Source organism: Durio zibethinus, chromosome 7, assembly GCF_047325235.1.
Source record: "Durio zibethinus cultivar Kanyao isolate XHJ-2024 chromosome 7, ASM4732523v1, whole genome shotgun sequence".
Lineage (NCBI taxonomy): Eukaryota > Viridiplantae > Streptophyta > Magnoliopsida > Malvales > Malvaceae > Durio > Durio zibethinus.
Window position 1 is genome coordinate 17,009,779 of NC_143168.1, and position 17,056 is coordinate 17,026,834.

Here is a 17,056-nt window from a genome sequence, read left to right on the forward strand (position 1 = left end):
TGTCGAGATTCAAAGTGCAGCGCTTGTACGCGTGGTGTAGACAGAGTGAAAAGAGCAGGATGATAACTCCGCGTCGCATAATTTTGAATGTTCAGCTTTATGGCAAACATATTTCCCTTATCATTCCCGTACAGTTTTCTGAATGTGAAATGAAGTTTGGAATTGGGAGTCGGAGTTGACAACAATATTTTCGTCTCTCTTACCGCAGTTTTAGTAGTATTTGACAATACTTTAGTTCAATGTGGAAAGTTGTGCAGGGAAGAAGCTTTTCTTTGAAAACAAAAATTAAAAAAAAAAAGTCAATTTGTTAATAAAATATTAAAATTTTATTTTTAATGAAATTTTTTATAATCATAAATATAAATAAAATTTTAAGAAAAATGCTTGCAATAGAAATTTATTTTTTAAAAGAACTTTACTTAAACAAAAAAAATAAAAATTAATGTTACAATGATTACTATTCTTTTTTTTTTTTTGAAGAAAATTATTGCAATTCAATTTTAATTATAAAATCAATTTTATTAATAAATTTTAAAATTAATGAAAAAAGAATAATTTAAAATGACATATTAAAAATTTAATCAAAGAAAATTTTGTTTTTTCGTCAATAAAAATTTTACATTTTTGTATTTATATAGATTATTTTTATTATTTTATATTTTGATAAAATGTTTTTATAAATAAACATATTATAAATGTATTACTTGCTACCGTGCATTCATTTTTTTAAAATGCCTATTATGCATTCATTTGATGCAATTGCATTTGTAAGTTATTATCATATTTAGTTAAAAAAAATACAATTTTTAAAATTCATTATTTATGTATAAAGATAAGTGAAACGAAATTTAAATGACAAAAAATTAATTACCTTCAAATTTTTAATTCAAAATCTTTATTTGTATAAAGAAAAAAAATCAAATAAATCTTAAGATTCAATTTATGTTTTGTTTATGAAATTAGAAAATGTTATTTATCTTATTCAATATTTTTTGTTAAAAAATTTTATTAAATAATTTTTAATAAATTCTCAAACACATTAAAAAAATTAAACTACCAAACTTTTTAATTTTTAATATTGAATTTTTTATACTTTATAAAACACATCTTTATTTTAAGATATGTTTGATATATAAAATTATGATAGAATAAAATAAGATGATATTATAAATATAATTAAGTTAAATAATATCATCTTATTTTTTATTTGATGCATATAAAAAATATGATAGGATAATTTATTTATTGATTAAAATTATTTTTTTCAAAATTTATATAATTTAAATTATTAATATAATTTTTAAGAATATAACAAAATATGTAATTTTAATTATATGAATTAAAAATAATTTTTTTATTTTAAAAGAATTGAATTATTTTATATTAAAAAAATGATCAATTTTTTTATAATTATATTTTTTTTATTTAGATATAAATTAAATATAATATAAAATAATTATTATTTTATTTTATTTATTATCTTATATATTAAATATGACTTTAATTTATAAAATAAAAAATAAAAACGATGAGGTTAGATCTCCGGTCTTACGAGGTAAGAGCACGCTAAAAAAATCAAAGTCCCGAGGTTTGAATTCTGTGTTTATTTCTATTTTTGAAAAACTTATATCTTTTAAGTTTTAACGAATTAATATGTGGTACACACGTCAGGGGAAAGAAATAAAAAATGTTATCTTCTGGTGTGGCCAAAGCAAGGCCACACACACTGACATGCTGAACCCGAGACCTCAAAGCTCCTTTTAGGAATACCCAACCTACTCCATCACCTATTGTTGCCGATTGGCACGTCTTGGAAAAACGTAGCCGTTTACCCTTTCCCCTTTCCCCTTGACTCTTTATATATAACATCCCCCAACTATCTTGGCATTCCATTCACTCTCCAATCCATTGTTTTCTGTTACTGGCAATTTTGACTGAATCTCATGGAATCCGAGTTTTCTGAAATGGCAGGAGGAGGACGGGAAGTGACTATCCCGCAAGATTGCGTCGAATCCATCCTTTCCCGTACCTCCCCTCAAGATGCCTGTAGCTTGTCGCTTGTTTCAACTACCTTTAAATCGGCTGCGGAATCCGACGCCGTTTGGGAAAGCTTCTTGCCGCCAGGATACGAGGTTTTGATTCCCTCATCGCTCTGTTTCTCCACCAAGAAAGAGCTTTATCGTAGCCTATGTGAAAGGCCTGTCCTCATTGATGGATCCCGAAAGGTAATTTCATCCTCTCTCTACTTTTTTTTATTAATTTCTAGTGAAAAATTCAATAGCATTGTCATGTGAAAATTAGATGCTTTAATTTGGAAATTTAATTTTTGGATGCTTCATTTTCGAAACCAAAATCATTGTATTTTGGTATAAACAAATAGTATGAAATGAAACATAATTTTAAGTTTTTAACAAAAATATCATGCTTTATTGTCCAAGAATATTTTAAATTTTAATTTTTCAAAATATTATTTGCCTTTATTTCGAATATATGAAAGCAAGAAGCAAGTTTTTTTTTTTTGTCTAGTTGTTGTTTTTATTTTTTATTTTTTTATTTTCAGAAGCAAAAAGTGTTTTTGGGATTAAAAGAATGAAATTTGAATGATTAAAATTTTAAAATATTTGATTATATTTGATCTGAAACAATTATGTTTAATAATTGGATAGGTGTTACTGTTACTTTTTAGCTATCTGTTAATTTTTAATCCAATTCGATTTTAGTTTTTTGTGAATTATATTATTTTGACAACTTTTGATAATGTGAAAGGCAAATAACAAAAGGGAGCTTAAAAAAACTTTGAACATCTTTTTGATCTATTAATGATAACTCCACCTGTATTGAGATTTCTTGGATCACATCTATTCAACTAAGGGCTGTTTGGATTTTTTCTCAACTTCCAGTTTTTCACGAGAAGGGTCCAGTGACAAAACTTAGGGTAGTCAACTGATGTAAAATTAAAAAAAAAAAAACTATTTTCAATTATGGCAGTCGGCTGTTTTTGGTGGGATAGTCGACTGCTATACCCAATCTCGCTGTTACTGTACGTTTGCATCGAGTTTATAATTCCGTTACTGATTTTAATCTGTCCTCCACTATTGATTTTAAGAAGCCTATCTCATCATCCATCCAAATGAACTATAGCTTTAACTGGGTATCAACCCGGGCTAAAATGATAAATGTTTTGTTGTTTATTAGGGATTATTCAGAAAAAATTATGTTCAGTTGTGTAATGATGAAAGTATTTTCTTTCTTACATTACTTTTTTTCTTTTTTAATTTTGCATGTAACTTGGTTTTTAACAACGTTAATCTTGATGGAACAGAGTTTTTCATTGGAAAGAGGGAGTGGCAAGAAGTGTTACATGCTGTCTGCCAGGGACCTCTTTATTGTATGGAGTGACACTCCAACTTACTGGAGATGGGTTTCTATACCTGAGTCCAGGTCTCTCTCTCTCTTTGCTTCTTTGGTTGGATTGTCTCGGTTGTTTCTTTTATTAGTACTTTCAAATACATTCATCGCTACCATCCAACTAAGAATTGTGGATCCCAGGCATATGAATGGTTATTATAGATATATATTGGATAGAATAGGTCCAAAAAATTAATGGTTATTCTCTCCCCTTTTCACAATTTATTTTCTGTTATTGTTAACATGTAAACATTTCATGTCAAAACAGGTTTGAAGAGGTAGCAGAGCTTATTAGTGTTTGTCGGCTTGAAATTCGTGGGAATATTACTCTCTCCATGCTTTCACCCATGACACGCTACAAGGCTTACCTTGTGTTCAAGGAAACAACTGGAGCTTATGGGTTTGATATCCATCCTGTGGAGGTTAGTGTTGGACTAGTTGGCAATGAGGGCAGTATGAAAACTGCCTATTTGGATGCAGAAAGAGGCGGAAGACAGCGTTACCAGATTGTACCAAGAAGGCGAATTGGGCGGCGATTTAACCGAAGCCGTTTCTTTGGGTTGCACTCATCTGTACCTACTAGTCCAAGTGATGATCAGTATCCAAAGGTGAGAGTAGATGGGTGGCTGGAGATTGAGCTGGGTGAATTCTTCAATGAGGGTGGCGTTGATGGGGAATTGGAAATGAGTGTTTTGGAGGTAAAGTTTGGTCACTGGAAGGGTGGCCTCCTTATCCAGGGGATTGAGATCAGGCCTGATCCATGTGTCTCGGACTCGAGTCAATAGGTATGTTCAATTTTTTCTAAATTGTTCATCTATTAGGAGGTCAAAAACCCATACCCTTTTTCATCAGATTTTTGCCATATACGGGTACTACTACAGAATTGAAGAGTTCGAAGCAACCTAATAAAACAACATTTTTTTGCTTCAAGTACTTGATTGGCTTGAGAAATTGTATCAAATGCGTTTCGTGTATTTATGGGTGAGCATGGCTGCATGGCTCGCGAACGTGTCAATTGTAACAATTGAAAACCTCCTGTTAAGCATTGTAGTAACAAAGTAATTTATCCTTGTGAGAAAATATATGCTCAGACTTGTTTTCCTTTTGTGATGATATTATTTCGTATGGGATTTCTCATTTGACGAAATATGAAAATGTGTGTGTTTAATCTTTGCAGCCTAACCACATCCCATGATGTCATAATGATGAGAGAATGAAAAATAAAGATTTTTTTTTTAATTATGGGTATAAAAAATAACATTTTATGTAACCATTATTTTGTAATGGGCGTTAATTTTAAAGTTATTAGTTTTAGAATTTACAGAAGAACATCAACTTATCTTTAACCAGATATAGATTTTTTTTTCAATCCAAGTGGCAAACGTGGGCTACTATATGGCTTTCAATTTCAAGCCCAAAGCCACTAACAGGAACCATCAATTGGGCTTGGGGACTGCGTTGATTTGCCTTGATACATTTTGTTTGGGCTCGTTCCGTTTGTCAATTGCGGCTAAAGTTGGGTTGGTACAAAATCAACCCCCCACATGTAATTTTTACTTTTTGGCAAAATTTTGATGTACTTTATATATAAAAAAAACCAGTAAAAAGTAAATTTAACGACAAAGTAATTTTTTACTGATATTTTTGTTCTTTGTTTCTTTCTTTGCAAAGCAAAAAGGCATTTAGACAAAAAAAATAAAAATAAAAAATAGAACACAATAATAAAACTATGTTTGGACACAAAGAAATAATTTTTTAATATTAAAGATATATATTTATTTCTATATGTTGTTTAAAAATAACAAAATACATGATTTTATTTTTATATAAAGTAATTACATGATAATTGGATATTATATTTTAATTACTTATTTATTTTCAATTAATTATAAGTTGACTGATCATATTTCGGACAATTTTTCTAGTACTATAAAATCAAATTGAACAAAATCAAAATTTATGTGAAAATGAGATCATTCTTGTAATTTTATTTTTATTTTTTTATTTGTATATATTAAGATTTGAAATTTAAAAATTGAAAATTAAAAGTTTAATATTTTATTAATAGTTTTATTTTTACTTTATATATTTATTTTTCAAGAAAAAAATAAATAATAATATATAAATAATCTTTTTTTTATCAATATCTCTGTAGATTTGAGTGACATAAAATTTACTTTTCTTTAAATAAAATAGAATTTGTTTCTCTTACAAGATCTAATCTAATTTGATTATGAAATAATCAGATCTAAAATAACTATTAGATACTAGAAGATTTGAAATAAAAAAAAATCTTTTATTAAAATCCTAAGGTTTTAACTTAAGGGATTTATTAATTATATATTATTAGATTATTAAAAAAAAAAAACCTCCAAAAAGAAGTTTTCATTATTACTAAATTATGTGAAAATTTTTAAAGAAAAACACATCCAACAACTTGTTACTAGGGTGGGCAAAATCACCCGAACCCGTCGGGTTTCGACCCGACCCGACCCCTTAGGGTCGGTTTTTTTTTTTTGAAAATCGGGTATCGGGTCGGGTCGGGTCGGGTAGAGTCAAAAAAATTTCGGGGTCGGGTCGGGGTCGGGTTTTAAGCAAACCCGACCCTACCCGACCCGATATATATAAAAAATTTATTTTTTTAATTATTTTTTAAATTTTACATTTAATTATATATATTTTTATATATATTTAATTTTATATTTATATTTAAAATAATATTTTATTAATTTCGGGTCGGGTCGGGTCGGATTTGATTTTATACACTGTCGGGTCGGGTCGGGTTCGGGTATTAAAAATAAAAAAATTTTCGGGTCGGGTACGGGTACGGGTATTGTATATTTAAAATCGGGTCGGGTTCGGGGCGAGCAAAAACCCGCCCCGACCCGACCCGTTGCCATCCCTGCTTGTTACGCTTTCAGTTATTTCAACAAAATAATTCTAAAAAACAATATTAAAAAATAATGCAAAACATTATCATATTTATCTTTGTAATTTAAGGAAGCTAATGAATATTCATTCATCCATAATTCCATATGCTTGTGATTAGACAAATGATGCACTACAATAATTTTAATTTAAAAGAAAAATTGGTTCTATTTTTATTAAAATATATATATATATATATATAAAAGACATGGTAAAAAAAAAACTTATTTCTCTCGCTATCGAAAAAAGGAAAGAGAGAGAGAGAGAGAGAGAGGAGAAAAGGAGAGAATTATTTAACATGGGATCTACGAAAACTTTCCATCGTTTTTCCAGTTTTCCTTTGTTTTCCAATCATCCAAACACAAAGCAAAATCAACTTCTTTTATCTAATTCCCTTGTCCCTTCACCAATTGCCCGCGTTTTAACTTCTTCTAGGGTTTCTTAACCTTCCATTTCATTTTCAAGGCGGCGGTAAGCAAAGTTCTAGAGTTTGTGGCGTTTTTTGTGAAAAATTATCAAAAGCATGAAACCTTAGATCTTGTGGGCATCGCGGAATTTTAAAGAGTTCGACCTAAATTAATTCAAGGTAACTTTTTTGGTCATTTGGGTATTTAAATTTGTAGCTTTTGGTGAAAGTGAACTAATTTATTTCATACATTAAAAGAAGTGTTTAGATGAGTTAAGAAAAAAACATTAATCTTCGTAAAGTTTTATAGAGCTTAATGTAAGTTTAGATTATGCTTAGCATGCACCTTGAATTTAGCCCATTTTGTAATTTCAATTTTTTTGGTTGCTTGAAACTTTAAGGACTCAAAATGTTATTTTTGTTGCTTAAAAGAGTTAAAGGTGACTTGATGTTAGCTGCCAAAAGTAGCCCGTGTCTTTGCATTTGTTCACTGTAGTAAAAGTTTGTGGCATTGAATTGAAAGCGTTTGGTTGCTATGGTATTGCCTCTGCTATAATTATCTTGCTGTGAGATGGGGAATTCACCATTACTAGAATTTGTTTTAAGTTATTTCTATTTGTTTAAGAGTTTTATGATGCTATGTCAAAATTCTTGGAATCTTTGGTTGTGAGGGATAAAAAATTTCATCCTTGAGTGAAACTTTATTATTAGAAGAAGATATCTCTTACTTCTTGATTAGGGCTTGGGCTGTGGTTATGTCATATTGATTAGGGCTTTGTCTGTTTCTTATGTTAAAGGGAAGTTTAGTGATCTTCAAATCTTCCGGAATTTAGTTATTATGTGGTCAATGGGCCCTTGTTTGAATGGAATTGTGTAGTGAATCCTTTTATTCTGTTTTAATTAGTTTATGCCTTCTTTCAGTAAGTTCTTTTACTTTTGTAACTAGGATTTGAAGTCCTTACAGATTTAGGTGAAGTTAGTATTTTGTATGTCACTCTTTATGATCAGTCAATTGTAAACAGAAGTTCTTTCCTTTAAAGGATTTTTAAATAGCTTTTAACAACTACTTCGTCCTGTCTTGAGTGTGATTGCTTAGAAAGCCCAAGACATGATTGCCCAATTTTCTTTATATCACCGATTTCCCTAATTCACATCATCTTCTCTGATCGCCTCTTGATTCTTTCTGTTAAATAGCCATAAAACATTTTTATTCTCCCTAGAGTTTAGCTCATTTCAGTCCCTTCAAAAAGAGGTGACAGTCTGGTGATCTATGTCGGCTTCAATTTTAGATTGTTTTGAGTTTATTAGATTTTGGTCATGAACTTTTGGTGTCAACTGGCTTCCATTATCAGGCAAGTTGAGTTGGTTTGGTTTGGTTTGGTTTAATCAATTTTGTACTACTACAATCAGTAAATGTGGTTTGGCTAACAGCTGGTTCTGGTTTGATGTCTTTTTAGTTTTCTGGTTGATTGGGTTCAAGTTATGTCAGATTCAGGTTGTTGGCCTTCAAGTCTATTTCAGTTATGTCAAACTTTCTGATGAGTCATCCTAGTTAGATGGAGTTTTACCACATTTTCTTTCAAATCTAAACTCTCAAATAGTTAAAGATTAGTTTTGAACTGAAAAGTTCCTGGATCAGGACAGATGCAACTTTGATGGAAACCTAGCCGATGTACTAGCATAATACTTGTTTGTTTCAAAACTATCAATTTGTGCTGTAATGCTGATCTGTATAGTTTGCGTAAAGGTCACACCTATAGGATCTTTGATGACAGCTTTATCTGATGGAATCTTAAAAATATAGGAACCCATAATGAATGCAAAATTGAATAAGTAGTCTGGTTAACCATTGTGTATAGCAATCAACAAATGATGCCTTGAATATCTATTAAGGAATAAGAAGGGGAAGAAATTGTTGGTCAAAATCCTTTTGGAAGGAAAAAAAATGTGAAGCCAATACTGAATGGGAAGCTGTGAAATCTTTTGGTTGAATGAATGGGTTGCAATTGGATATCTAGTATTTTTTTTATTTTCCACTTTTAGTTTCTTTAAAGGAATGAATTAAATCAGTTTTTACTTTTCATAAGTGTGATTAGATGATTAACTTTCAATATCAATATGATAGGCTGTAAAAAATTTGTAAACACCCTTGGCACAAGTAATAGTGAATGATTTTAAATTTTGATTGATTAAATCTTTTAGATATCCTTCTGATTGCTTTTATATAGAAGATCTACGGTATCTTCTCTCCCTAATTAAAGATAAACTAAGGTGGTTCTCCATCAGAGGGACATATTCTTATATAAAAGTTGCATGTTGACAGTTCTTCACAAACATACACAAGGTTCCACTTGGTGCAGTGACCATAGCTGGCTCCTCCTCTGGGTTTTAGGTGCAATGTTGATTTGTCTTTGATCTATTGGTGTGTTTCCCAAAGCTAAGACATAAGGGGCTTCCCTTTGTCAGGTTTACAAAAATTTTGCAAAGTTGTCCCTTTTATTTGAGAATTGTTAAATTATTACTCTTTGTTCTTATTGATGATTGGCTCCTGGTATTCATGTCAAAGGAACATGCAATTAACAGAAATTGCTTGCTTTTTTTGAAGTTTCAATTTTATAATTTTTTTTTCTGATAGACCTGATTCTTTTTCTTTTATTTGGTATAATTAGATTAGACAGATATTTGTAGAGCTCACGTACCTTGAGTTTCTGAAACTCCTATTCTCCCTTCCCCTTCTTGTTATAGAGGAAGAGGTTACTGTTAAATCTGGTTATCATGCAACTACTGCTCATTAGTTTCTTTTTCTGTCACAGGTGCTTTATATAATCCTTTTGGGTTCTAAATCATTACTTCACTAATTGACAGCTTAAAAAGGGATTTTGCTGGCAATGTTGCTGTTCTATCAAGAAGAAAATTGTTTCCATTTCTATGTTGATTAATTATACTGGTATAATTATTGATCCCCTAGTTTATTTTGTAACCCCAATATATTATATTAATTTCCTTTCTCCCTGTCTTCTACTGCGATATCTGCACCTAACTAAGAGTATATATGTGCTGTTTTTGAAGCTTTTCCTTGGAAGCATTTTCTATTCTGTTTATTGCATGGAGGGAGCCCTTTGAATCACGTCAGACTGTTGCTTCCTTCATTTCTTGTATTCATGGCTGATCATGCTTTAGTGGTAGCTGATACTTCGCATGCCCTTGTAGAACATTCATTAGTTATTGGGCAGGAATTTCCTGATGTTGAAACTTGCAGAAGAACCTTGAAAGATATTGCTATAGCCCTGCATTTTGACCTTAGGATAGTGAAATCTGATCGCAGCCGATTTATAGCGAAGTGCTCCAAAGAAGATTGTCCATGGCGCATCCATGTAGCAAAATGTCCTGGAGTTCCAACTTTCTCAATTAGAACTCTGCATGGGGACCATACATGTGAAGGGGTTCACAACCTCCATCATCAGCAAGCATCAGTGGGTTGGGTTGCAAGATCTGTAGAAGCACGTATTCGGGATAATCCACGGTGCAAACCAAAAGAAATACTGCAAGATATCCGCGATCAGCATGGAGTTGCTGTTTCTTATATGCAAGCTTGGCGTGGAAAGGAACGAAGTATGGCTGCACTTCATGGGACTTTTGAAGAAGGGTTTCGCCTTCTTCCCGCATACTGTGAGCAAATAAGGAAAACCAACCCTGGAAGTGTTGCATCAGTTTTTGTTGCTGGACCAGAAAATTGTTTCCAGCGCCTCTTTATTTCTTACCGTGCATGTATCTATGGGTTTGTAAATGCTTGTAGACCGCTTCTGGAACTTGATAAGGCAGATCTGAAAGGAAAATACTTGGGTACATTACTTTGTGCTGCAGCTGTTGATGCTGATGATGCTTTGTTTCCTTTGGCAATTGCTATTGTTGATGTGGAAAGTGATGAAAATTGGATGTGGTTCATGTCAGAGTTGAGGAAACTTCTTGGTGTAAACACTGAAAACATGCCTAGACTAACAATACTATCTGAAAGACAGCGAGGCATTGTAGACGCGGTAGAAACCCATTTTCCAAATGCTTGTCATGGTTTTTGTCTACGTTATGTCAGTGAAAATTTTCGTGACACATTTAAGAACACAAAGTTGGTTAATATCTTCTGGAATGCTGTTTATGCTCTCACTGCTGTTGAGTTTGAGAGCAAAATTACTGAAATGATAGAGATCTCGCAGGAGGTTATACAATGGTTTCAATTCTTCCCTCCCCAGCTTTGGGCGGTAGCTTATTTTGAAGGAGTGCGATATGGCCACTTTACACTAGGCGTGACTGAGTTGTTGTATAATTGGGCCCTTGAATGTCATGAGCTCCCCATTGTGCAAATGATGGAACATATTCGCCATCAACTAACCTCTTGGTTTAACAATTGTCGTGAAATGGGAATGAGATGGACATCGATTCTTGTGCCATCTGCTGAGAAGCGGATTTCAGAGGCAATTGTAGATGCTCGTTGCTACCAAGTACTTAGAGCAAATGAAGTTGAATTTGAGATTGTCTCAACCGAGCGAACAAATATTGTGGATATTAGGAGTCGTGTGTGTTCCTGTCGCCGGTGGCAGCTGTATGGTTTACCTTGTGCACATGCTGCGGCTGCACTTATTTCTTGTGGGCAGAATGCTCATCTGTTTGCTGAAGCTTGTTTCACAGTGGCAAACTACCGTGAGACCCATTCACAGATGATAAATCCTATACCGGATAAGAGCATTTGGCTGGAGCCCGGTGAAGGATCTGATGGTGGAGTTGCCAAGCTTGATATCACAATACGCCCTCCAAAAACTCGCCGGCCACCCGGCAGACCAAAAAAGAAAGTTCTTCGTGTAGAGAACTTGAAGCGCCCGAAGAGAGTTGTTCAATGTGGTAGATGCCATTTACTAGGACATTCTCAAAAGAAATGCACAATGCCAATTTGACCCTATTTAGCTTCTTTTTCTGTTTTCTTTTTCCCTTTTCTTTTACCCTTAAATATTTTCTCCTGAAATTCCAGTAGAATCTGTGGCGTGTTTGTAATCTTATTGTATGTTTTTAAAATCCTAGTTGCAGAATAAGATTCACTGCTTTTTTTTTTTTCCCAATTGTCCATCGATCCTGTGCTCTTTGCTGCAACTTGTTCCTGTTTTCCATCTGGTTTTCCTTCCATGAGCACATAGTAATTAAATTATTGTCATCTTTTGTTTGAAAGATTTAATGTACTTTATTTAGTTGTTTCTATTTTTACAGGTCTATCAGAATTGACAGTTACGTGTATAGAGAACTTCATGATCAACTTTTGCTGTATTTATTGTAACGTTTCTGGAATTTCTTTTGGAATTCTGTAGGGGTCAAGTCTTTACCTTTTGATAGGTCATTTTCTCAGGTAAGTGCTGTTGCCATGCCAAGCATCATTTTAAGAGAGTAGATAGGATGTTTCAATCTTATATCAGACAGAAAAAAAAAAGCTCATTGGACATAAGTTTTAGCATTGCACATCCCAATAAGTCGGTTACGTGAAAAGAGGATAATGATCAAGAGGATAATGATCATGTGACATTATGACATTCACAGTTTTCGACCTACGAAATTTTAATTTGACATTTTGGGACAGGAATGAGTTACTGGCAAGTTTGTGTATAACTTGTGTGCTTTCTCATTGCTCTTCAGCCACGATGGTCTGTTTTGCCAATGTTTCTCTTCTTTCCAGGCTGATTGCTCGATGGTGGTGAAACATTTCTTGCATGAAAGCTGCAGATATGCCTGCTGGTGGGGGACTCTTAGTCGAGCATAAGCCAAGAAAAGCCTAGAAGTCGGGACGTGCCATCCCCCAATAGCATGTCTCCCAGTAATTGCATCTCTTTCATTTTTATTTGGGTTAACGTTACAAATGATCAGTGAATTATAATAAAATGTTTAATATATTATTTAAATTTAAAAATTTTTTAATATAATTCATAAATTATAAATTTGTTAATTATTCTGTTACTCATTTTTAAATCGTTATTCTTAAATATTAACGTGCATATAATTGACAAATAATTTTTTAAATAATAAATTTATAATTAAAGTATTATATTAAAAATTTTTAAAATTTGCATATCATATTAAATATTTCAATATAATTCATAATCATTCGAAAAATTATCCCGTTTTAATTTTTTAATTTTTTTTCAATTATCTTCTCCTTTTATCGTTCTTGCATAGGACTTATTTTAATCAACAGTTTGTATTTAGATATTCATAATTTATTTTGGGGCACAAGGATCATTGTTTGGCTGTAATTTAATTTAATTTATTCTAATTATTTTCTGTGATTATATTTTTCACACTGTCATCTTGAAAAAATAATCTACTGTATCACAATGTTTATGTGATGCATATAAAAAAAAAATTGTATGTAATAGTATAATTGGGACATTGTAATCATAGGCAAAACAAAAGTTACGAATTAAACCCTCCTTTAAACTTAAAATACATGGATCTAAAACTTGAGCTTTATTGGATTTAGTATTATGATCAAAACAAAATTTACTAGTCCTACGCATGCTTCTCATTGAATAGCAAGGAAAAGTATTTTTTTGACAAATTTTCAATAAAAAAAAGTTTAATTATACATCATTTAATACACTCGTATCATACACTCGCGTATATAAAATTTTATTTTTAAAATATTTTTGTACTTATAAGAATTTTAATATATTTCACTTAAATTCTTAAAAAGACTTAAAAATAAGTGAGCACATTATTTGAATGTAATATATAAATGTATAACGTTGTCTTTTATAATTTAATTATAATGGATACTTGATAATTCATTTTGGAATTGGATTTTTATAGAAAATTATGTCGTGAGATATCTTACTGTCCAAAATTACTCATTCTACCAATTGAATTACTTTTAGAAAAGAGAAAAAAAAAAACTTTGTATGAAGGGTTTACGATACCCATTATTCAAATACATTAAAAAAATTAGATACTAAAAAGTACGAACTACAAAGATTAACTTTAGGTTGCATAAAAAAAATTAACTTTAGGTATAGAAAATTAAGGTAGGGACTAGAGATCCTTAATTCATACTCCCTTTCATAAAATAATAAAATAAGATTAGATTAACAACACATGGGACATTGAAACTCGATTATATGATATTAAATCTTCAATTGTCAATGATTTAAGATATAACTTATAATTAATTTTATACTTATTTTCTCTCAAATTACAATTTTATTTTTTGAGTTAATATGTAATTTGGTCTTTAAATTATACCACTTTATAATTTGTTGTTTATAGAAAATTTTACAGTTTAATATCTCAACTTTTATTTTGTTATATCATTATCCCAAATATCAACTTTGTTAATAATATATTGACGTGATAAGAGATCAATGAATAAAATAATGAGATATAATGTATTTTTGTTAGCCAGTATCTATCATGTTATTCTTTTATCTAACACTATTACACGTGGTGCAAAGTGTTTGATGAAAATAAAATTAAACTATCAAATTATGAATTTTTTTAATAAATATCACACCATGAAAAGTAAAGATATAAATAAATTGAACATAAACAAAATATTATTATATTTGTGGTTCATTCATTTATTTTTAAAATTATTTATATTCGGTTCATATTCAATAAAAAAATTTTATATTATGTTTTAGGTTCAGTTAATTGAGATATTAAAATATACAAACTCAATTTAAAATAAATTTATTTAAATTAAATAAATTCGTTTATATACATTAAACAAATATACTCATAAACATAATTCTAAATATAAATGAATACATAATAACTAAGAAATTGGCCTTGCAAACAAACCAATGACTTGGATTTTTAAGAGGGGAGGGAATATGCCTATTTTAATGACTTTCCTCTCCTAAATTAGTTTCCCAAACTAAGTGAAATGGAAAGGCTATCCAAAAAAAGTTTCCTCTATAACTTGTTTATTGTCCATGTTAGGCAGTTAAGAATGATATTTAAAATAATATTTTTTAAAACAAAAGATTTTTAATATATGTTAGTGTCCTTTTAAATATATCAATATTAAATTGTAATTAAAATCTTACTAAGAGATATTTAATAAAAAATATGTCATGTTAGAAGAAATAAACAAAATATAAATAAATATTTATTAAATTTGTTTATTAAAATTAAATGAGTTTATTCTTAAATATAAACAAACAAAAAATTTTTTTTTTTGTATTCGATTAATCTATTAAACGTTAAAACACTTTTTAAGATTACTTATTAAATTTAATAAACGAACATAAATTAAATAATTTAATACTTTTTGATGAGTTTAAATTTAATTAATTTATTTTCATAATACATAAATAAGTAAATAATAAATACATTAAAGGGTAATTACATACAAATATGTAAGTAACTAATTAAGTAAATGAACAAATAAATATGTAAATATAAAATCACAAAAGTATTTAAGTAAGTTGGAGTATCAATTGTTTACGCCCAATAACCTTTAGTCACACTCGTTACTATAATTTTAATTTGATGAATTAAAAAATGTTCCATCTTTTGTCAACGACATCTTGTATATTACGATTGCATTTTCAATCCACCCAATTACAATTTAACATTAGATGAATACTACATTCCTCTTTCAAAATCTAATTAAAATCTATCTCACAATATCCAAATCTAATTAAAACCCAATGCACCATACCTATCAAACTTAATAATTTATTTTTTATCAACCAATAATTATTTCATAAATATAATTTTTATTGTATGTTATGTTATTTATTAATCGGGAAAAGTTATTAGCATTTTCATAACATCCATCTAAAGGCCATATCAATTTATTTTATATTATTCTAAAAGGGTTTTATCTAAATGGTATTTTATTCTTAATAATATTTTATTATTTAAAATATTAAAAAAATTAGATTTTCTTTAATATTTGGATAGGATTTTAAGAAAATTTTATCATCTGAAGAGTATTTAAGAAATTCATTTATTTTTTTGAAAAAACTGGCCATCAGATTAATTTAAAATTTTATAAAAAAAATTATGTTTATATTTATATTTATTTTTGATTTTACCAACCTTATTTTACTAAATATTTATTAAAAAAATAAATAATATTTTTTATTAATATACATTCAAAATCTTTTCAACACTTTTGATAAATTTCTAAGAAAATTCATCATCTAAAAATTTCAAGCACCGTTTGCAAATTTCTTTTAATTTTATCATTGGAAAAATTTTCATTTACTTTTATCTCTTAAAGCTTACGTGACAAATAAATAAATAAAATTACAAAAATTATAAATTTATTTTTTTGACTTGTATTTTTAAATTTTTTTATTGTCAAATGATTAAAACATATTGTTAATAAAAAATTCAAAATATGTATGTAAATAAAAAAATAAACAAATAATAAGCAAATCAATAAATTAAAATTAAAATTAAAAAGAAAAAGAAAAAATAAATTAAATAAAAAAACTAAAATATAAAACAATTGCCATGTGTCAAAAACAAAGAAAAAATACCTGAAAGTTTTTTCTCCAAATTACTCCCAACTAATTTTATTTCATGTGTTAATTAGTCATTTAATAAACTTTTATATATCATATTAGATGTTTTTGAAATTGAGGAATCTCACAATAACTTTAATCTATTGCATAGATAGATGTATCTAATTATATGTTGTTTTATTTATTGACTTATTATATTGTTAATTTTTTATTATAAAATGTAATACTTAATGTTATTGTGCTATTTTTACTTGTAAATATGACATCATAAAAAATCTAATCGGTCAAGAATTCATAAAAATAATGTGCTTCATAAAAATCTAGCCTAACCAGATTGGATTTGAACATGATTTTTTAGGTACAATAATTATTACATTAATAAAAATATTTTTAATTATAATTTTTAAATTTATTTTAAATATTTAATATTTAATATATAAAAAAATCAAGTTATATTAAAATTTTTTTTATATCTTTTTATATTTTTTTTATCTATTGATTTTAATAAATTCAAGAAATGAGATTAATTTTTTTTATTTTTGAATTTATTAAAATTTATAATTTAAAAAATGTAAAATTTTTTAATTTTAAACTGATATAAAATAAGCTATACTCATAAAATAAAATATTTTAAATTTAAAATTAAATGGGGTAAATCTATGTGAAACTTTTAATATATTTTATATAGGTCCAAAAGGACAGTAAGGCGTTAAGATCTTGGGTGAGAGATGAGACAGTCGGTTACCAAATCTGAAATATTAATTTGGCGCTCTTTAAGAGACAACTTAGGTGGCTTTCTCTACCC

The 17,056-nt window shown here is 29.2% G+C and overlaps 2 protein-coding genes across 3 annotated transcripts; both read left to right on the forward strand.

Annotated features, from left to right (window-relative positions):
* The first annotated feature begins 1,708 nt into the window (after window positions 1-1,708).
* On the forward strand, window positions 1,709-4,521 carry LOC111276859 (F-box protein PP2-B10-like). The gene is made up of 3 exons (XM_022862770.2): window positions 1,709-2,225; window positions 3,323-3,441; window positions 3,677-4,521. The coding sequence occupies exons 1-3, from the start codon at window positions 1,944-1,946 to the stop codon at window positions 4,191-4,193; spliced, it is 918 nt and encodes a 305-aa protein (XP_022718505.2). The 5' UTR covers window positions 1,709-1,943; the 3' UTR covers window positions 4,194-4,521.
* A 2,023-nt stretch (window positions 4,522-6,544) lies between these two features.
* LOC111276857 (uncharacterized) lies at window positions 6,545-11,850 on the forward strand. 2 transcript variants are annotated; one of them, XM_022862768.2, is made up of 4 exons: window positions 6,575-6,922; window positions 9,066-9,208; window positions 9,556-9,689; window positions 9,812-11,850. In XM_022862768.2, exons 3-4 carry the CDS (start codon window positions 9,671-9,673, stop codon window positions 11,686-11,688), a joined length of 1,896 nt encoding a protein of 631 aa, XP_022718503.2. In that variant the 5' UTR covers window positions 6,575-6,922; window positions 9,066-9,208; window positions 9,556-9,670; the 3' UTR covers window positions 11,689-11,850. The 2 variants fall into 2 exon arrangements, with proteins under 2 accessions (XP_022718501.2, XP_022718503.2); XM_022862766.2 differs by lacking the exon at window positions 9,066-9,208 and having other exon boundaries at window positions 6,545-6,922.
* The last annotated feature ends 5,206 nt before the right edge of the window (window positions 11,851-17,056 follow it).